Below are 22,675 nucleotides of genomic sequence, written 5' to 3'. Positions count from 1 at the left end.
ATAAGTGAATCTGACAACACATAATGCCGGCTATTCATTCCAGTTGAACACAATTGGAAATCAAACAGATGCGGAAAGTTTGACAAATCTAAACTGCCTCATTGGTAGTCGAAGCCTAGACATCTGAACTACAAACCCCTCCAATCTGAAAGAATACAAAACGCATCGTATCCGAATGTTACATGGTTCCAACGGAATGTATACTGTGCAATAAACGTAGGTTAGCAATTAGAACGAGGTGAGATTATGGCCCGATTGGGTCCACAACAATGCCAGTTTGAGAGGAATCATATACTGTTGCACAATGTGGCTTGTGGGCTGTCTCCAATCATACAAAAGGGCTGTTAGGTAAATGACGATCAGAGGGAGAGAGATGGACTCTACCAAACTGAGAAAAGGAATGGTCACGATCAACATTCTGCCGTATGAACTGGGGAGAGAAATTGTCAAGAAAATGGAGTCATGAAATAACTCAATCGCATTTAATTTTCTATAGAAATATCGAAATGAACTCTGAGGTGATTACTCGCTCTAAACAAATATCACATACAGAAGTTCCTTCTCACAAACTGAGGCCACTACGGCAGCCTCTATCGGAAGTGAACTTCCTTCGAGATAGTGTTTAGTGTGATCCAAAATCAGCTTTCCAAGTTGTTGAAAATCGTGAGAAATTGTGGAAGCTCATGGAATCTTCCTGAAAAGCCGTACGGTGCACTTAATACCAAATCGCGACAGTTTTTTCTCGACATTCATCGAAAAAAAACGAATTTCCAAGTTATTTCATAAGTTAGATAGATTTGGTTTACGTCACTTCTGATCGATGTTTGCTTGTATTTCGATTTGCAAATAAAACCCAACAGAGAACCTATCCTCGAATCGACATCATGGTTTAACACGGATACCAACTAGTCGCGGAAAAAATCACGCCATCTGCCGTCAGTTTAATAGACGGATAAAACTTCATGTACCAGACTTTGCAGAGCAACTGTTATCCATCTCCAAAAGCAGGCATGCTATGTACCGTACACTTCGACAGGATGGTAACCAGAGATGTGCGGAAGATCCACTTGGAAGGTCATTTACTTCTATCCCGTCCCCGCCAACATTCAGTAACCCGCAAATGCAGTCGACAAATTTCAACCTTTAAATGGCCTCCAAAAAAGTAGGTTTGGGAAGTGAAGATGGCGTGTGTAGATATACCTAGTCTTGTGGAAATCTGGCAAAGAATCCGCGATGTGGACTTTCCTAGAGAATCGAATGACGGCGCTGCACAGGAAAGCGAAGGAAATCAAACCTGCTCACAAACGGTGTTTTAGATCTTCGCGGCCATGACAGGAAAACAGCATCCTGTTTCGAATGACAATTAAAACCGTGGACTGAGCAACCCGTAAAGCTAAGGAACTACGATACCTATGAGTACCGCAAAAACCGAAGGCGACGCACTGTTAACTAGAGATTGCAGGCGGTTAACAAACCACAATCTCATGAGTTCGTTAACATTACATTACGTACGTCCGATTTCAGTAACAACCCTAAACACTTCGGAGTCTGTTTTCAAACCCTGAAAACCAGTTTACTTAGCTGCCTTTAACGTAAGCACCCTAAAGTAAGCACGACAACAGCGGGCTCGAACTTGATGACGCACTGATGCGTGTCGTCTTTTACAAAAACGGATACAGGATGCAAGTACGGTGATTGAACCGACTGCCTCCTCGCTGTCCTCCAGATTCTAGCTGCGCACCTGTGGTAATGCAGAGACCACTGCAGCTGGGTATGTCGGGGTTGGTATTATATTCAGCGATCGAGCGGAAGCGTCTCTACCTGCCCGTTGTTGATAGTTGACTCTGCGCTGTTCGTTTGGCTGTCCGTCTGAGAGATAATCTCGAGAATAGTAGGTCCATCGCAACCTGTTCACTGTGAGCCAACGGATTCCACCTCTAAATCTGTTAAAGAAAGCTTCTGAGACGATTGAGGTGCTCTTTTACAATGGGCTAAAAGCTGAGATATCGATGTGGCTGATGGTGACAGGAACATCCAATTAGGTAAACTAAGCGCTGCTGAGGTCCGACTGGGTGGTCATCTTGGATTGGACACGAGACGCACGGACAACAGAGATGTTACGCACGCCGAAACACCGTCTATCGAGGTGAGTGTTGTTACTCCGTGCCTACTTCACAACGGTGCGAACCGCGAGTGAACAACGTATGAATTGGCAGAAGTGTGTGAAAGAAATTAGGAAACGTTCCAGGGCTTTTAGTACGGTACACCCTCCTGGAAGAGTTCTTGTGATTTCTCCTGCGCTTGGCTGGAGACATTGGATGAAATGGCCACTGGTCAATGTCAGTCGAACAGCTCTGAGTAACAAACTAGTTCGCAACTTTTTCTTTTGGCCTTGCTTGTCACATGTTTGACATAATCTTTTGTAATAAGCAAGAGAATGAGCGGTCGAAAAGTACTCCACGCTCTGATGAAGATTTTCGAAATCTTGTTGATTTATTCAACCTAATTGCGGATGCAGGAAAGGAAATTCTGGTTTTATGCATGCATCCTTTAGCATCCCTTTTCAAAAAGTCACTTCTGATGTGTGTATTCCAAGTGTTCTGGTGGACACTTTTCACAAAATTCACATGGATTGTTCTGTGTGAGATATAAATGACTAACATATAGGGTAGTGCATAGACAACTGTTCTGAGCTGGTGGTTTTCAAAAACGTTCCTGATTTTAAGATCGCTTACCAATGGCTATGAAACACAACGACCATAAGACGTGAAAGGGTACTAGGAAATCCCGTCAAGCAGTGTGAAGGCTTTACAGAGTTTCGGGGTTAATCAGTGAACTACGTTCACGAACTTCCGTCCTTAAACAGAGCATAAATATGGCAGATTCTGATATGCTCCTATTGCAAACGCTGATTGCAAACGCACTGGACTACTGCATCGTGGTTACCCGAGTAAGTGTAGAAAGTTCCCAGCGCAAACAACCAAATACGGCGGTTCGACCAATTACTTTCTATAACAGAGGAAGGCATGAAAAATTATCCAAGGATTTGGGCGCAAATTAATAACCAATGAGTCAGTTAGTAGAGTGAACCACAGAAAAAACTGGGGAAACGAACTCACCGAGTGGTCCACGATGAGTCTGAAGTGAAGCCAGCTCCACTGCTCGTCGAATCTCATGGTACAGTTGTTGACACTAAAGTGTACAATAACAAGGAAGGGTGACACATTGAAAAGGGTGTAACTGTTCACGATAAACGCAATCTGAAAAGAGAGCGCCAGAAGCAAGCAAGGAGCTTGTACGCTAGTGGTAATGCTGCCGACTTCTGAGTACTAAAAACTGAGAGTTTTGAGGCAATGTGGATACGAGAAAACAAATGAACATGTAAATCCGATATTCCGTCTCTGACCCTAGAGGGGGTCACAGCCATCTCCGGAACGAAGAAGATGAGTTTATTGTGGCCCATAAAACTTAGACACCCTGTGGGCCAGTGATCTTAAGAAAAACAGAGCGGGCGCGTACAGTGCGCATTTGCCCAAAAACACCACGTGGAGCAACCAAGTGATCAATAACGGGAAACTCGTGCTCATAACTCAACTGACAACAGAAATCAATCATACTACGAAGTATTATAAAATGTGCTGGCTACGCCAACGCATGCATTGAGGTAAAAAAAGGCATATCGCCATACATGCCCGCACACCACATTGTTCCTTCGTTCCTCTACTATATTTAGAGAAAGGTTATTTATGAGGAAGCATGGTTCAGCTGTAATACCCTTTCAGTGCTTAACTGATATGTCACACGAAGATAGCATGAGGGCTGGGCTACTACCAGGTTGCCCAAGCCTAGACAGGGGAAATCGAGGGGCGGAGGTCGGGTTCGAACCCTGACCTTCCGGTCAGCACATTCGCGCTGTAACCACTGGGCCATCTCGCCTCTATAGAGACGTATAGGGGGAAAATAATTTACAATCTAGCACTGGTGAGATCATTCGACAGCCATACCAAATGGTACAGCTACTCACCCGCTTTGAGTAGAACAGATTCAAGTGCGACTGTCCGTTCGTGCGAATCGAGATACCGAGGATGTGAGTGTGTGGACGATGGGTTATATTGATCAACTGATCGTACCACCATCGATCCAATATGGCACCAGAGAGGCTTCGCAGTAGCAGGCAATCGTCACACACCTACAGGTGACAGATTCCAATCAAAATGGATGAAGAAGTTTATGAGTCTGACAATAAGCTAGCTGAAAGACGACCGGACAGAAAAGCGATCAGCTTAGCACTGTCTAACAGCTCTGTTCGCGGCACTAGTAATTAAACATGGGTGAAACAGGTGCTGATTCGAAGTGCGATAACTTCGTACACAGAGAATCGTGGGGATGGCCAGAGGGTACCAGGCAAGATACGAAATGAACTGGCAAATCCAGTAACAGTGAGAAATGGATAAGCAATTACTTGGGTGCTCCGCTGGCTACGCCATCTATTTGTTGCTGTTAACTGGGGTCCCCGAGAAACAGCGGTTGGCAAATAAACCTCCTGGAATGCGTATAGTAGTTTGGAAAAGCCGTCATGCGACGACAGTCCTGCAACGAGTGCAACCTATCGAGCGAAACTAGTCTGTTTAATTTGGATGACCTTGGAAAACCTCAGTAATACAGATTCAATATTTCTATGGGACCCGGTTATTAGATGAGACAAACTGCAACTATTACAGTCGAAAGTTAGGGGCCGTCATCCGCAAACTAGAAAAACACTTCGTTCCCGATCACATCTTGGAGCTTTCGAGTTATCTATAGGGATAAAACGAATCCGATAATTTAAATCGAATGGTTTAATGCATATTTTGAAAATACCGACCGAATATATGGTCCATAGATAGTCACAGATCAAAACTAAACACACCTTACTTAATAAAAATAACAGATAATCATTCAGCTGTAAAACCCTTTCAGTGCCTAGCTGCCATGTCAACCAAAGGGAGCACAATGGTTGGGATACTGCCAGGTTGCCCAAACCTAGACAGGGGAAGTCGAGAGGCAGAGGTCGGGTTCGAACTGCGGACCTTCAGGTCAGTAAATTCGCGCTCTAACCACTTGAATCATCTTGCCCTTGCTTACTTAACAGCTAAACTGGCAAAACACCGACTGTCCGGGTGTTGAGTATCCTCAAGGAAGAACTTGGCCCTACCAACTCGGAAGTATCCAGCCGGTTCTATAAAATTTGATTAAAAATGATACACAGCGCATCCTTCACTACGGAGTAAATGTATGGCCTACAAGACATTCGATCAAATTCCTGGCCCTCGAAACGAATATCTAACTTAAAAAAACTTGTCATGTATGTTAATGATTCATGTTCGTGTATTTGGAATATAATTCTCGCACAGTGGTCAGTAAATATGATATGCTATCTGAAAGTCTAACTTTTGGCGAAATCCCATTAACTGAGAAGTGCGGTAGAGGGGGGGCACTGTGAGACCTTCGCTTAAACTCAGTTTGCATTTTTCTCCTCCTGAATTGTTTGACTGTCTGTCTCAGATCAATCAACATATACAAAACATCGTCTGTGATAGGCTAATGAACAGAAATTCCCTAATTAGCTAGTGCTGCCATATTGGACAGTCCAGAAATTGAACGTGATTCGACAGAATGAAGATTAACTTTGGTTAAAGTCGAGATTCCAAACCAAGTGAAGCCTGGCTGTATCATTGGCTTCGTGATATTTTCCCACGCAAAGCAAAACCAACCTAATAACTGTCTGCAGTTGGGAGTCATCAAACTGAGACGGAGTGCGATCAAGCATGGTTTATCTGCAATAAATGTTTCGCAGAACAGACTTCTATGTTATCGTGACGATTGAGGGAGAGAACCGATCACCTCACCCCGCGGTTAACAGCGCGGGGTGAACCGATACGCATGTTATGTAGGGACGGAGGTTCGGGAAACCTCATATGGAATACCCAGTGGCTCTCTTATATTCCAACAATAGTGTAACCCTTATGCCGATAACTGCCTAGTCTAGCAGTCTAGTCCAACAATCACCAGCCACATCTGAGGAGTAAGAACATCTTATTGCCTGCCTGTCTGACGGCCTAGAATGGCTATCTGGATTACCAACCACGCAACGCCGCATTCATGGAGCGGCTGGTCTCACAATGTTGATTAAACAAACTAGGCCCATACTGTTGAGCGCATCTCATGTTTTTTTTGCTACATGCGAAAGATAAAACCACCTTTTGCAAGTACAAGCAGCGTGGTGAACTAGTACCGGAGCTAACCAGTGAAACCATACGTGCGCTTGAACAATTAGACTACGCTTGGAGGTTTCACGACCAAGATGCATGTACACACACACGATTTATCACTGGTGTGTGGTCAAGCAAAATAGACCGGCGAAGCAGGACAGACCCAGATCGACCGTTTTTAAATCGATGAATCAACAGCTCTATGTTGAATGACTCGTCACCATACACGTGTGCTGCGAGTGGACGCGAATAGCAGTAGCAATTAACAATAGGGACACACTGTTGACCTAGTATAGATAAGTCAGGAAGTCATATGAACCTAGTTGAGTACGGTGACATAGGGTTTGAAACACTAGTATATCTATTGAAAACAATGACTTACCTCTATAAACACCAGCTCACCGTCGTCATCTGTACCCCAACGGACTTCGTAGGAACGCAGAGGGATTGTTCTGCTTTGAATTGTTTTCAAATCAATATCGTTCCCGGCCTAAAGAGGAAAGAATAACAGGGGAACGAGGCACATTGAATTCCGAGACTGGTCAACAGAAAATCGCAACAGTGAACTAGTCGAATAGAGGTGTGTCACGTGTTTCAGAGGAGATAAAAAAAACAGCAGACGACATGTAGGCAGTCGAGCATGGTTTCATCCCTCAGGTTGGAACAATGGGACCACAGAGAGTACTTGTCCAAGTTGAAACCGCGGAAGCGAGTAGGCCACTGTCAGTATGGTCGTCTACATCACAGATCGTTGAAAGACGTAAACATCGACAATATCTACGACAAGACCGATGCGCGGTACAATATGCTCAGTCATATGTTTGCAGGTTGTCTCTTTTAGCGTGTGGGACAGTAGTTCAAAACTAACATAGGTAGACAGGAATAACTAACTCACAACCTGGTTGAAAAAAGGTCAACTGACATGTGATACCGGTGAAGAACAACTTGTGGACGTGATGTACATAGCAGTACATACGAGTGCATCGTGTGCATACCATACACTATATAGGCACTGCATACATAGTACATACGCAGTGCATATATATACGGATAAACAATAAATGCAGTATTTTCTGGGCGACGCGATTTCTGAAAAGCGTAGAAAATCCAGTCCTACTGGGGAAATGACCGCTTAACACAGTGACGAATAGTCTAACACTTGTCACTGCACGGTCGTGTCGCTACAGGGAAGCTCGGCAGATGCGGTGGGGGGGGGGGGGGGCGACTCTAACTTCTGGTTCGGCCGCTCCACATCGAAGATGACAATTCCGCGAATCATGAGTGTATCACCATGATCATCATCATCATCATCATCATCATCATCATCTACAGCATGAAATCAGTGTTCAACATCGATGCTTCCCTGGCTTATTTGAAACCTCATTGTGAAGAACAGAATTAAGGTGAACGGGGAGTGAACCTAATGCTAGCTTACTACAATCATTCTGAGGTGCCTACACCTCCAAACACTGATTTCGGCAATCTGGATAGAAACCGACAAGAAGAACGCCACTGACATCGGTTGGGAGCCACATTTTGTAGTGTTATCAACATGGCGGTCTACGGAATTGGGACATTTTTTGTACACGGAGTGCATGACTGAAACGCTGTGAAGCCGAACCTCTAACAAAGGTGGACTGCAGCGTGATGTTGATAGCAAAGTGTACTTATATCACACCGAACTGCGCTCCACAGACTGCACACACTGACTGTGCCTTTTCGAAGAGTGAGGAAACGTGCGAAAGACGTTCACCAACCTCACATAAAGCAAGGTTATCATCTCAGTTGGTCATTCCGAAAATATGTATGCAGGACCTGACATATTTACAAAACAAGTTTGACCAATAAGTTAACCCCATCGACGTCAAACCAAGGTGGTAAGTGGCTGGCTTGTGCCGATAAATATTGTGTCTAAACTATTCGTATGGGCAGAGCCGAAAGCAGCTTTGCGGTTTTTTTTTCTAAAAGCGAGTTCATGAGGTCATAATACGCGAGAAAATGTCGTATTGAAAAGTGTATCTCAGCTTAACATGTCGAATTTACTAAACAAATGACAAACAGTCTTTCCCCAAGCAACTTGTGGAAGCTTCAAATCGAACGGTAGATGTACTTGACGAAAAATCAACAACCCCGAGTCAGAAACCACAACAAACAGGCAGCTTACAAGGTACTCCAAAACATCGAGCAGGTGACTGATTTCTTGTGAGTAGTGCAAGCCCATATGGCTTTTCGCAAGCAGACGGCGGACTTTCTTTCTAATATCGGGGAGACTGACTTCGAGCATTACCATGAACGAGATGAGGTTGTGCATCAAACCAGCTAGAAGCCGATCCTCCGCAAGCTCCAAATGTTTCTTTTTCAACGGGTTAGCCAGGTTGTATCTGGTCAACAGTTCTGTAGGACGAAAGTCCATACCTGTGGAGTGAAATACAGTGAGTGGTTAATGAAATATGATGATGATAATGTCCGGAATCAAGATTACCGAGCACACTGAATGACAATATCACCAGAGAAACCAGACCTAACGTAATACAAGGAGAGTCGAAAATAGGCACAATGATAAAATGTATGAAACGGTGATCAAAAGCCACAAAATCCCGTTCGAGACCCCCCCCCCATCTGAATAAGCCTGATGAAATATTCACTGATGCTTCACAAAAGATGGCTAAACTTACTGAAATAGGGATGAAACAGAACAACCGAGGGACGGACTGGGAGACAGGCTGAGCACCCAGCAAACAAAATTACATGAATCCTCGAAAATGCAAGGATCCGGTTAACATAAACGATTGTTTTAACATAAAACAGTAGGAGAGAATACCACTTTTCCCGGTGGTATTTAACTGTAAGCGGATCAGCAACACTATCTCAACAACATATCAATGTTACTATGTAGCTGAAATCGTTCAGCTGTAGCACCCTTTCGGTGCCCGAAGGAACCAAGATGGCTGGGATACTGCCGGATTGCCCAGGCTTAGACAGGGAAAGTCGAGAACTAGAGGTCTGGTTCGAAACACGGATCTTTCGGTTAGTAAATTCGCGCTATAACCATTAGGACATCTAGTTGAAGGAAGAAACAGTTACTCTTGTGAGCCAAAAGTGCCCCGCATCCGAGTATACCGGTCGGGCTCGAACCACGGATGCCCCGGCCAAGGAATTCGCTCCCTAACCACTGCACCATCTAGCCCCGCTAGAGATAGCTCATTGGTTAATGCACAAAGGTCCGTCGTTTGAACCCAAACCCCAGTGTTTAGAGTGCTACCGCTTAGGCTTGGTCAATCTGGCACTATCTCAGACTTCCTGATGACGGCGCGCAAGCCAGGCCCCACGGGGTCCACGGAGCGTTTTTGGCTGCCTTCGGAATTCTCCTGGTCCAGTAAACCTTGTGAGAATCTCGACTAAAATACAAAATTGCTTCGTGTAGATATTCCAGACTGTTTTGGATTGTGATACGGCCCGTGTTGGGTCTACTGAGCACGCTGCTCATTTCTAGGGATCCGAATCCATTTGACTGGGGCTGACAAAGAGACCACAAAGGTTGGTTCTAACATGTGCTCTCAGATACTCCTGACGTTTTGAACAAGTTTGTCAGTGCTTGTCCGAAACCTTCTAGACTATAGGCAGTGAAGGATTAGACCTAGTGGCGAAAAATGACAGGCTTTTCAAACATACGTAACGAGCTATCCCGTTCCCAACCAGGCAGGAGAACAAAGCAACCTGGCTTTATCATCACAAACGGCTAGATTTAGGTGGATCACACATTGCTGATTGACTGCTCCGTACTTCAGTGACAAACGAGGAAAAACGATAAGGGATAACGGGGATTACTAAGCTACCCTTCGTAGTCCCTTGTATCCTGCAACCAGTTCCCTTCTGTCAAAGTTATGTCCCCAGTGCCAACGAGTTAGGCGCCGGTGCAAACACGTATTGTACTATAAATGCAGGGATGCCCAGTGGGTCACCAGCCGAATAAAGTTCACAGAAACTGCAAATAGGCACAACAGGATCATTCACCGGACTGGTCGAAATCGAAAACTGACACGGATACACTGAACAGCAAAAACTCCACCTACCCAAGATATCACGCTCCTGGGCCACGGCATCTAGAAAGGCATCTTCCCAAAACTGCATATCGTCCCACAACTTGTTTCGTCGACCACTCTCATTCACCAGATCCTCGAATACGTAGGTGCGCCCCGTCCGAGGTTTTCTTGTCCGCTGAGCTTGCAAGTTGGATTGATGTATCAAATCCTTCATATCCGATTCAGCAAACGAATGACGATGAATAGGCAAAGCGTTGATGGACGGGTTATTAGACGTTTCCAGTTGAACCAAACGGGAGCGGATGTACCTGAGATGGGGAACAATGGTCGAGAAAACTGAAACCATCCACGAAGCTTAAAATTTTTATAGTACTAGTGCAAATTAAGGTAAGTGACGAAAAAAAAGAAAACGATGTAGTGTAGTTTATTTTGTACTGAGACACCAAAAACGCTGCCCAGCTCGAAATGGGGCAATCAGTTCCGGGGTGTAGACAAAATGAAAGGTGATGGGGTGCATGAGTGGCATCTTGCTGTATTGTTTGCAGTAAGTAGTGTGACAAGTAGTATCACTCGCAAGAAAAACCACACACACTGAAAAACAGTTGCCATAGAGAAACTCCTTGACTGTAAGTATGATCTTTCCACAGTACTGAAAGACCAGACCTAATACAACTCTACAGAATCCGATCCGATGCTGACAAACAAGCTAGTGAACCCATGTGGCAAAGGAAAAATTAAAAAAAAATATGATCTTTCTACTGAAAGACCAGACCTAATACAACTCTACAGAATCCGATCCGATGCTGACAAACAAGCTAGTGAACCCATGTGGCAAAGCAAAGGTTAAAAAAAAATCGTTCGGCTGTAATACCCTTTCGATGCCTAACTGCTATGCCACACGAAGGAGGCACGAGGGCTGAGATACTGCCAGGTTGCTTAAGCCTAGACAGGGGAGGTCGAGAGGCAGAGGTCGGGTTCGAACCACGGACCTTCCGGTCAGTAAATAGGCCCTCTAACCACTGAGCCATCTCGTCCTCACCATGCGACAAGTAGATGCTAAATAGTGGCGTTTTCCCAAAAGATGGATATGATGAAATCGTCTCATGCCAACCGGCAATCACATATACTCCTCATTCCAGACTAATAATTTACACTACGTTTCAACACTGAAGGCGTTTTACACAAGGAAATGAGTGCTATACGGAAAACTTCATAACGCATGCTTAAGTGTTCCACTTGGAAAACTTCCACATCGTGGATTCTGAAGAAGCTGAAAAACGGGGAGGCTGCATCGAAGTTGTGCGAAGCTCTAACGCAGAGGTTAGGGGACGACCTCTTGGGCCTCTAAGAAACAATCGGCTGAACGCAGGCGGCCTACCGTAGTGAAGGTGGTATACCAAACCAATTGAAGGCTGGATAGTCATCTGTTCAATAGGAATAGGTTTCCCGCCACCACTGCGAGAGTAAAGCGTTCGTACGCTGCTCGTTGTACAGACTAATGAATCTTATTTTCGAATTCCGAAGACAGGTTACAGTGGCTGACTACGATGTTCACTTCAGCAGCGTCTCACGTGGCTTCATTGTAAAAAGTTCCAAAACGATTGTCTTTCATCAGCCCGCACCGGAGAATAGAAAATTATTCAGTTAAATGGCTTCTGGTTTCATAGCAATATATCGTCCACAGACCTGACATTTGCCAATGAAATGAACGCATGAGTTGCAAAGGCTAGTCAAAACGGCCTTGAGGAACGCGTTTGGAATAATCAACACGTGTGCACAGATACTGAGACTGAAACCTATTGAAATGATGTGCCGTCGGTGCCAAGTAAAACATGTGGGGATAAGCTGAAATGTTTTCCGAGACCAAGACGAACAACGGTTGGGAGACACGTGACTTTGCGGTGAAAACACGTGCAGAAAGAAATGCCTTTGACAAGTCTCCGAATCCTTGTAAACATCAGATCTATACACCCCGTACATGAGCCTACTTCACTTCCTAGCATAATCACATCGCATCTTCCTAGAGTTTTCTCACATCCAAGGTAAGCGAGTCTTTAGCTCAAAAATGGAAGAAATTATCCCTGAGAAAGAAACCCCACCGCGGAAATGGACTTCGCCATCGGTCTGGATGACCAAAAGCACTCGATGCTCCCAACATTTCGCATGACTACGTAAGATTTTGTAATCTTATCGAATTCTATGGATATGGCTCGATTTAGTTGGTCAATACTTTGAAAAAATAAGCATTTTAGACCGTTTGACAGTCGCAGAAAAGCTACTAGGCTGATCGACAAGATGAATAAATAAAAAATAACTTGTCGTCTTCAGTTCTTAAAATTTGTCTCGGTGTTAGAGTACATCGGCGCATATTCGCTTCTATTTTTCGTTCTAGCTAGCCAAGACGACAATTAGTCGTTTGGTCCGGAGAACACACAGCGAAGCACGTGCACCTTGTGGACGCACAAATATGTCTCGCTTTCATGTATTCAGAGTTGACGTGACTAATTTCATCGCATCCTGCCATAAATCTCAATTGGAGTGACGCTGCGCATAAGAGTTCATTAAAACTCTTAGACAGGACCCACTCAGCTTGGCCTAGTCCAGGAATTTCCATCAGTCGCATTTTGTACCAGAACAGCAACCTGAGCACATGAGGAGTTACAGAGTCATTTGAAAATTAACAAGTTGTGAACAAGAAACTCTAATGGATTGCTTGTTGATAGTATTCAAGTGGCAGGCACCTAAGAGGACGATACTTTTCTGGAACGAAGTGCCCCTATAAAAACAGGTAGAACAGCTGTGTACCCCGGGATGGACTACCATACTGTCAATACCAGGTCCTTACTCAAGATAATTTAAAACGCACATGCACAGTTCAAAGTTTGTCGGCGAGTACAGAGGCTATAAATGCAGATTCTCCAAACGAAGAAGTGAGGATGAAAAACGAATCAGTCATTAAAATGAACAGGATAATAGTCGGTTTTCAGAACAAGACACTGGCTAGGTTTCGCGTGAAACTTGAGGTTAAACTAGGACAGCGAGAACGAATTTACTCGCGTCACATCGTTACAGTTGAGAGTTTAAATGAGATAAAGAACAGCTGTGTAATAGACGAACAAAGTGGACAAGATGACGGCTATTAAATTTCGATGCCTAACTGCTATGCCACACGAAGGAGGCACGAGGGCTGAGATACTGCCAGGTTGCTTAAGCCTAGACAGGGGAGGTCGAGAGGCAGAGGTCGGGCTTGAATCACGAACCTTCTGATCGGCAAATTCTCTCTAACCATTGGGTCATCTCTCGTCCTCACCATGCGACAAGTAGATGCTAAATAGTGGCGTTTTCCCAAAAGATGGATATGATGAAATCGTCTCATGCCAACCGGCAATCACATATACTCCTCATTCCAGACTAATAATTTACACTACGTTTCAACACTGAAGGCGTTTTACACAAGGAAATGAGTGCTATACGGAAAACTTCATAACGCATGCTTAAGTGTTCCACTTGGAAAACTCCCACATCGTGGATTCTGAAGAAGCTGAAAAACGGGGAGGCTGCATCGAAGTTGTGCGAAGCTCTAACGCAGAGGTTAGGGGACGACCTCTTGGGCCTCTAAGAAACAATCGGCTGAACGCAGGCGGCCTACCGTAGTGAAGGTGGTATACCAAACCAATTGAAGGCTGGATAGTCATCTGTTCAATAGGAATAGTTTTCCCGCCACCACTGCGAGAGTAAAGCGTTCGTACGCTGCTCGTTGTAGACTAATGAATCTTATTTTCGAATTCCGAAGACAGGTTACAGTGGCTGACTACGATGTTCACTTCAGCAGCGTCTCACGTGGCTTCATTGTAAAAAGTTCCAAAACGATTGTCTTTCATCAGCCCGCACCGGAGAATAGAAAACTATTCAGTTAAATGGTTTCTGGTTTCATAGCAATATATCGTCCACAGACCTGACATTTGCCAATGAAATGAACGCATGAGTTGCAAAGGCTAGTCAAAACGACCTTGAGGAACGCGTTTGGAATAATCAACACGTGTGCACAGATACTGAGACTGAAACCTATTGAAATGATGTGCCGTCGGTGCCAAGTAAAACATGTGGGGATAAGCTGAAATGTTTTCCGAGACCAAGACGAACAACGGTTGGGAGACACGTGACTTTGCGGTGAAAACACGTGCAGAAAGAAATGCCTTTGACAAGTCTCCGAATCCTTGTAAACATCAGATCTATACACCCCGTACATGAGCCTACTTCACTTCCTAGCATAATCACATCGCATCTTCCTAGAGTTTTCTCACATCCAAGGTAAGCGAGTCTTTAGCTCAAAAATGGAAGAAATTATCCCAGAGAAAGAAACCCCAACGCGGAAATGGACTTCGCCATCGGTCTGGATGACCAAAAGCACTCGATGCTTCCAACATTTCGCATGACTACGTAAGATTTTGTAATCTTATCGAATTCTATGGATATGGCTCGATTTAGTTGGTCAATACTTTGAAAAAATAAGCATTTTAGACCGTTTGACAGTCGCAGAAAAGCTACTAGGCTGATCGACAAGATGAATAAATACAAAATAACTTGTCGTCTTCAGTTCTTAAAATTTGTCTCGGTGTTAGAGTACATCGGCGCATATTCGCTTCTATTTTTCGTTCTAGCTAGCCAAGACGACAATTAGTCGTTTGGTCCGGAGAACACACAGCGAAGCACGTGCACCTTGTGGACGCACAAATATGTCTCGCTTTCATGTATTCAGAGTTGACGTGACTAATTTCATCGCATCCTGCCATAAATCTCAATTGGAGTGACGCTGCGCATAAGAGTTCATTAAAACTCTTAGACAGGACCCACTCAGCTTGGCCTAGTCCAGGAATTTCCATCAGTCGCATTTTGTACCAGAACAGCAACCTGAGCACATGAGGAGTTACAGAGTCATTTGAAAATTAACAAGTTGTGAACAAGAAACTCTAATGGATTGCTTGTTGATAGTATTCAAGTGGCAGGCACCTAAGAGGACGATACTTTTCTGGAACGAAGTGCCCCTATAAAAACAGGTAGAACAGCTGTGTACCCCGGGATGGACTACCATACTGTCAATACCAGGTCCTTACTCAAGATAATTTAAAACGCACATGCACAGTTCAAAGTTTGTCGGCGAGTACAGAGGCTATAAATGCAGATTCTCCAAACGAAGAAGTGAGGATGAAAAACGAATCAGTCATTAAAATGAACAGGATAATAGTCGGTTTTCAGAACAAGACACTGGCTAGGTTTCGCGTGAAACTTGAGGTTAAACTAGGACAGCGAGAACGAATTTACTCGCGTCACATCGTTACAGTTGAGAGTTTAAATGAGATAAAGAACAGCTGTGTAATAGACGAACAAAGTGGACAAGATGACGGCTATTAAATGACAACGAACCGTTCTATGTTTTCTAAACTTAGGGATGAAAGAATTAGATTAATCGCTTGCGACGCACCTCAACTACATTAAACTTAACGGTTGAAAACCATGCTGAGACAATTTTTCGACATCTGGAGTGGTCGGACAAGCTATTTTGACGAAAAAATTCCGGGTACGTCCATAAACGGTTAACGTGTCGCAGTTGGAGTTCGGATCACGCGTTGTCCGTTCATCAAAAAACAAGTATCAGACCGGAGGAAGCGAGCAAAACGCTCGGGTCGCCATCATTTCAAGAGGTTCAGAAAGCCACTCTAAACCAGAGTTAACTCTGAGACTACCAGTCACATTACTACTCATGAGAGGAAAATGCTTCCTTTACATTCGCTAATTGTGGAAACACAACATGCGCTATATTCGTAATGCACTACTCATAAGGTCGCTGAAAATTCTTGACAGCCCACGACCGGGTTCGCCCTCCTTGGGGCTCGTCAGGTAGGTGCAGTTCCCAAGTTTCCGTCAACCTCGGGAAACTAGATTTCACGAAATTAGCAAAATACACTCATCTGCGAACTAATTTGGTTTTTGGAGTACAACATACATGTATCGCGATATCTCGAATATCGTACAGACTGAAACATGAGGCAGCCTGGTGCTGCACATTCAGTCGCCCGGAAACATCACAGACGAGAGATCCAGCTGGATTCCAGCTGAGTCTCTCACAAAACCAAATTAATTTGCAAATGAGTGCATTTCGCTAAGAACATGCACTAGCTACAAGCTAGGTGTACGGTAACAGCCAACGGAAGAAAACGACAGACTACCTAATGGGTGGTCAGGGAGAGGGTAAGTTTCGTTCCACGCAGGAAGGATGTTTCTGATCACTGTGCAGTTTCACTGAATGCTTGAGGAACGTAACGGAATCGGGAATGAGGTAGTCCGGGAACTCAAGTGGTCTGTTTCCATTACACCTCGTGCTATCGATGACCCTGAAGGACGTGAGACCGACTGGTGCTGCTGCTGGCCCGCTGGTCGTTGGAAAATGTTCGCCTACTCGTTGTAAGGGACGTAGAACCGGTAGATCGAAACACTTCTATCTTGTCAGGTTATCTGAAATCAAGTGTTCTGCGTTCAGTGAAGCAAAGCGAAGCGATTCCAATCAAAGCTGGACGAGAGACATGGCGTTAGTTAGAAATCCCTGTAAACATTGCTGCTCTTTGTTCTAGTGAATGGAATAGGAAAAATCAGTCTTGCTGAGACCGTTTCATCCTCCCGTGCTAACATAATCAAACCCAACCGGTGAGAAACGCGGTTCGTGAAATTATTGGAAAAAACCGGAGTGAAACATAATGTTCTATGAAACAATTGCCCGAAAACACAAAATCCCGGGCTACAGTAAGACAATTAAGGAAAGGATTGGTGGCTGACTTGTTGGACAGAGTACGTCGGGAACTTGGGTGCGATTCCTCCGACAAAAAATAGCCTAAGACAGCCTCAACAGCAACAGGACCGAGAAGGGTGGATCAAAAGGCGAAATCCTCCACTGACCGAGAGCACTAACCTATATCCACGTGTGCGGACACTCTTCGGGGTCAAAATGAGACCATCAGAGATGCTGGTATCCTGACGCTTGATCGATTCTGTGGGACCCAGAGAAGTACTGCTGGATGATGTACTTCTTAGCTTTTCGATGTGGGGAAGAAGCAACATGGGCGATTTCAAAGCGGGAGAATGCTTGCTTGAATCTGGACCCCTTTGTTGGGGTAATCCGAGTAGAACGGGCGTAGAACGTTGGTAATGATCAATTCCGGCGGATGATAGGCCAAAATGAGACCCAGAGCTGTCCGATATCATATCCGATTGAATACTTTCTGGAGAAGGTGAATTGACACCTGAAAAAAAGTTGAGCGAATTTCATCAGCGAAGAATACAGCTAATATCGGAAACATAAAACCGATGCACAACATGTCAGAGCTGGAGTCGCAAGGACAACAAACCGATTGGACAAAACATTAGTAACATCTCACACGTGTCAAGGTGAATTTACTACAAAGTTTCCCAAAGGACATTGTACGAGAGCACAAATCGACGGGACGAAGGACGCAAGGGATTGCATGCGGACGGTCACATTAGACAGTGTTCACAGCTTAACACAAGTCAAGCTTCAGCGTACTACGGAGTAAATGCTTTGAAAAAACTGGCGTAGCTGGGTGCGAAGCAGATTTGCATTTATGGATCTTCACTTGAGGACTGCTTTGAAACTCATCCGGTTTTGTGGACATCTTCCCCAAGCTCCTCTGTATCACCTTCCTGTCGCCTGGGCTCCGAAGAGCAGAGTGAATGACAGAATGCGAAGAAGGCGACTTTTCAGTCCAACTGTCTCCCTTTGAGCCGAGTACGATGGGAATCGGTGTCACAGGTCCGTGAAGGTTGGATGTAGAGGATGAAGAGGGTGCGGCAATTGAAGCATAAATTGCGGACGCTGCTTTGTGTAACCGCAAGGAGGAGGCACGAACACTAAGTTTGAGGGCGTAAAACACATCTATCGCCCGGTTGTCAGGTTGATTACCAAACACCGAGGAGAACCGCAAACTTCTCTGAGGGAATAACGTTGAGGCCTCAGTAATTTTACCGTTGGGAGTTACAGGACGCTTAGCGTAGATGAAGGAAGCTTGTTTGGTAGGAGAACGGCAGGGAATGAAGATTACACAGGGGAACATACACATCCAAAGAAGCTGGGCAAAATAAGTGAGATATCAAAAAAAGGTCCACCAAAAGTGACATAAATTAGTTGCTCATATGGAATAAGCGCTGGACCAATAAATTGCGTAGGGATACGGTCAAAAACCCGTTGCGGTGGTTGTACCCAAAAACTCTGCTGGATGAATGCGGGAGAGCGGTAGCAGCTTCCGTTTGAACCTGGGCTCAACTCACCGACCCCATTGTCAGAATCATATCAGCTATAATGACACAAGAACAAATGTGTCCTCTTGACCGGAAAAGAGAAACTTGAATTCAATAAGAATCTTCTATGGAACTGTCTTCGTGTGGGTTCAATATCACCCTTACCAGGAAAAACCTAACTACAGGAATACCAAGCACTTCCATGATGAAACGCGTTCACCTTTCCACTTCATCCTTTTCGCTCACTGTCTGGCAGGTAACCGTGGATCAAACGACAGAGTCTAATGTGGCTGCTAATATTTCTGTGAAACAGACCTTGCCAATAAAAAAAATTATGCCAGTGTGCCCTGTGCACAGGCCTTTTAGCACGTTCCAACAGAGCACAAGCTTTCCAATTTTCACTATGAAGATGAGAAGGCATTGAGTCTGTTGGTATGGTGTCATCCTCCTACCTTCCAATTCGCCGTAGAAATTACTGGAGACGAAGGTGCTACTCATTCTCAACCACACAGACTTGTGTGTATATTCCCCATTGTCAACTGAGACGACGAACCATTGGTGAAGTGTGATGCTTCGTAGCGAAAAGAATGGTGCGAGAATGGAGTTACGCAGAGACGTTTCTGGACAGTTTTCAGCCGATTCCGACATACTCTAATGGGGGTCGGTTAGCCAAACACCCCCTCCTCCCATCAAAGAGGTTCATGAAGCCATCACCGGAGTAGTTTCACTCACTGCCATCTCGGGGATATGTCAACTAAAGTGAGGAGCGGAAGCGCACATTGCGCGCCCTAACAAAGTTGACAGAACATTGCATACTGCTCGTGCACTCCAACAGACTGCATAAGAGATAACTTTGACTTTATCTACGGATTTCCGTTGCCTGTCAGCAGCTCGCTTATTCGATCCCAGCTTAACCACGCGCCTGAATTCGCCCTCAGAAATTAAGGTCGATATTCGTGTGACTCAGGCTTCATATTTCCTAATAGCTCTCAGCGAATGAGTCGAAGCCACTTTCCTGGAATGGAAAGCAGCATACAGTATGCCATGTGAATCGTCTTTTGTCACCTCGGTAGCGGGGAACCGCTTAAGAATTTCTACGTTCAACCAAATAGCCCGCTTCAACCTTCTCCGGGGGTGGACAACATGGTGTTATCCGGGGATCTGTGTGTGTTAGCCACACGAACCCAGTTGAATGTCCTCGACGATTTTCATGGCATAGGATGGGCTCAGTTTGCTGTCCAAGGTGCTGGGACCAACGATTGTGGATACTCCAACCGTACAGGTACAGTATGGATATCTGCCGAGGGCCTCTGCTTACTATATCCACGACGTTCAATTTCCGCCTACTCAGACCAAAAAGAACAGAAAGTTAACCGATAGGGTGTGGGTTGTCGTAGAGCCTAGTGGACGACAGATAAGCTTGGGATGCGTACTAGCAAAGCGTTGAAACCAGTGTGGACTACTGGTGACGGCCGTCGAGTAATCCGTTTAATACACTCGACCGGTCACAGAAGGGTAGATGCAAATGAAACTAGTTGCGAGAACGATGGAGTACTGGTTACAGAAAAGGGACCCCACAGCGGGAGGTTCAGTGTAGAAACGACTAAAACAGTGTCAATATCCATGAGGGAAGCAGGAAATAAGTTTCTTGTTAATCGCATATATGGATGTACTCTGGACAAGACTAAAAACTGTGTTTAACTAGCTGTCTTGATATCATCGATACAGAAAGATTATACCGAAATCTGGATTGGATAGTGTCAGTATCTCTGATTGCTATTAAGTGAGAGCAGAATTAGAAAATTCTGCTCTATACGCTCTTCATTGGAACTAGGAGACAGTTATCTTTGTACAAGGCACATTCTTCGTGCACACTGAAATATTGCGCACTGTCTGCAGGAACAACCCAATGATTTAATACGTCATGATGCCTGGAATGAAAACAAAAGCCAGTGAAAAAATCCTCCCCGTTGTGGAAACCATTGCCACGACGAACTGGCGTTCCTTCAAGATCAGTTTTAAAAACCATACATCACTACCAACCATGAGAATGGTCGAACTCACCTGGCGTATCGTTATTTTCGGACGGCGGAGGCTGAAATCAAACGTGTGCGAACGAATTCAATAACTGACTGACGAGACGAACATATGCACACAGAACAAAAAATACCAGTATGACATACAGTAGCTTCTAGTAGAAGGGTCAAATAACGCAGACTTTCAAACAAGAGCCAGTCTCCGTAAACCGAACACGGTGAATTACCTAAATCGGGAGCATCAGATGGGATTCAGGTATACTTATCATCAAGGTCAACCGTACAGGAATTAGATGCGGTGGTACTAGTTTTAGCAATAACAAGCAAACTGGATGGGGGAAGCTATGTGGTAAAGCCAGCAACCCAGTGTAAATCCCGTAGGGGCATGTTTCTATTGGTGGTGAGGCGAACGACGAAGTGAGTTAGGGAGTGACGACATTCGCCTCCTCCAACGAGTTTTGGATTGGTCGCATCAGGAATGCTTAAATCTTAACATAATAGCTTGCGCCCAAAATAATTAACGAATTGAATCTATCCATCGTTGCTCTGTATTGGGTCGAGCGACGCGACAGAAAAAAAACGATCTAACCGGCGCAATGTATGAACTATTACAATACAAGGCTGTTCAATTCCAATTAGCTCGACAGCAGGAGAGCACAAAGACGTTTGCTTATCGATTTCAAACATAAACTGCCCGTTGCACGGCACAAACGATGAGCGTTACACGCATACCCACTCATTAAAAGAAACCAAGTGTGAACGTGAGTAACATAGCTGTCGGATCGGTAAACCTGGAAAAATGAGCAACATTCGACAATCGAATGATTAGATCCAATTGCTACCGATTGGACAACATCAGTAGGAGGTTAGCAAGCTCAAAATTTAGTCGGCTGACCAGTAAGTCTTGTCCGAAACGCCATTGAGGAATATATAGGTATAAACATATAGAGTCATTCTAAAATCACCGAGAAACTAAATTGAACCAAGATAAAGGTAACATACGGAACGAAGGTCAGAGATCGCAGATAGGGTTGCAGACGAAAGGGAGTTGCGCGAGAGTGTGGAGTTCGATTCGGGGCCGGGGGTCATGAATCCGCGCGCGCCACGATCTTGTCGTATGGGCAGTGGATAGAAATGAGTGTGTGCCAACTCAAGTAGAGTGAATGCAGACGCTAATCCACCATTGTTTGGCTGCACCGGTGGTACGGTCGACCTGGAAGATCGTTGAATGCTGGATTCTAAGTGGACATTGGACGGAGTCGGGATGAATATGTCCGAGCGCAAGCTCATTTCTAAACCAAATGCAATTTGTTGCAAAATCCAAACGAGGGCTTTGTATTGATTCCAGGTTTCAAGAGGCTGTGAAGGCGAAATAATGTTGAGATATGTGAGTTCAATGCTCTCAACACTGTAGTGAAAATGTGAGAGATAGGTGGTTGGGTGATACCGGACGATTTGATGATAATTTAAGCGATGCGGAAATCCGAAAAAAAATCCATGGTCTTAGTCAGTTGTAGTCCCAGAGAACTGTATTCCATTTACCGTAACTTGTCTCGGTGACGGATAAACAGCATTACTGAGTGTCTTGCGGATTAAACGTAGATGTGTGGAAATACCCTCCCCTCAAAAGAGAGTACTTTGGTTGTGATATACTCTGGTTAATAGTAGAAGACGTTCAGCTGTAACACATTTTCGGTATCTAGCTACCATGCCACCCGACGTTTGCACAAGGTCTGGGATACTGCCAGGCCGCCCAAGCCTAGACAGGGGAAGTCGAGTGGCAGAGGTCGTGGTTCGAACCACGGACCTACCGATCAGTAAATTCGCGCTCTAACCACTGGGCCATCTCGCCCATGGACGATAAACCGTATACACATCGCACAGTGGTTTGCTCACCTTTGATTACCCGATTGTAAGGACAGTACCGTACGCTGGAGGCAGCAGATCTCAAGACATTGATTTGCAGATCGAGTTAGGAAAACATGTAGGTCTGTCAGGTGTCGGAGGAGTCGTTCGGCTTTATGATGCAAGCAGCTGC

At 44.8% G+C, this 22,675-nt stretch overlaps 1 protein-coding gene across 1 annotated transcript in view; it reads right to left on the bottom strand.

The window, feature by feature from the left end:
• The window catches only part of T265_01727 (hypothetical protein), a gene marked incomplete at both ends in the record, with an annotated part of 74,130 nt that overhangs the window by 10,888 nt on the left and 40,567 nt on the right, over positions 1-22,675 (bottom strand). The window contains 8 exons of the mRNA XM_009165817.1: positions 3,120-3,192; positions 4,025-4,189; positions 6,634-6,741; positions 8,416-8,666; positions 10,325-10,602; positions 17,259-17,589; positions 20,666-20,696; positions 21,640-21,996. Coding sequence (XP_009164081.1) covers positions 3,120-3,192; positions 4,025-4,189; positions 6,634-6,741; positions 8,416-8,666; positions 10,325-10,602; positions 17,259-17,589; positions 20,666-20,696; positions 21,640-21,996 — 1,594 coding nt within the window. The remainder of the gene's footprint in view (positions 1-3,119; positions 3,193-4,024; positions 4,190-6,633; positions 6,742-8,415; positions 8,667-10,324; positions 10,603-17,258; positions 17,590-20,665; positions 20,697-21,639; positions 21,997-22,675) is intronic.

This window comes from Opisthorchis viverrini (assembly GCF_000715545.1).
Source record: "Opisthorchis viverrini unplaced genomic scaffold opera_v5_19, whole genome shotgun sequence".
NCBI classification, from domain to species: domain Eukaryota; kingdom Metazoa; phylum Platyhelminthes; class Trematoda; order Opisthorchiida; family Opisthorchiidae; genus Opisthorchis; species Opisthorchis viverrini.
Note: the sequence above shows the minus strand (reverse complement) of the source record. Positions and strands in the feature narration are given on the sequence as shown.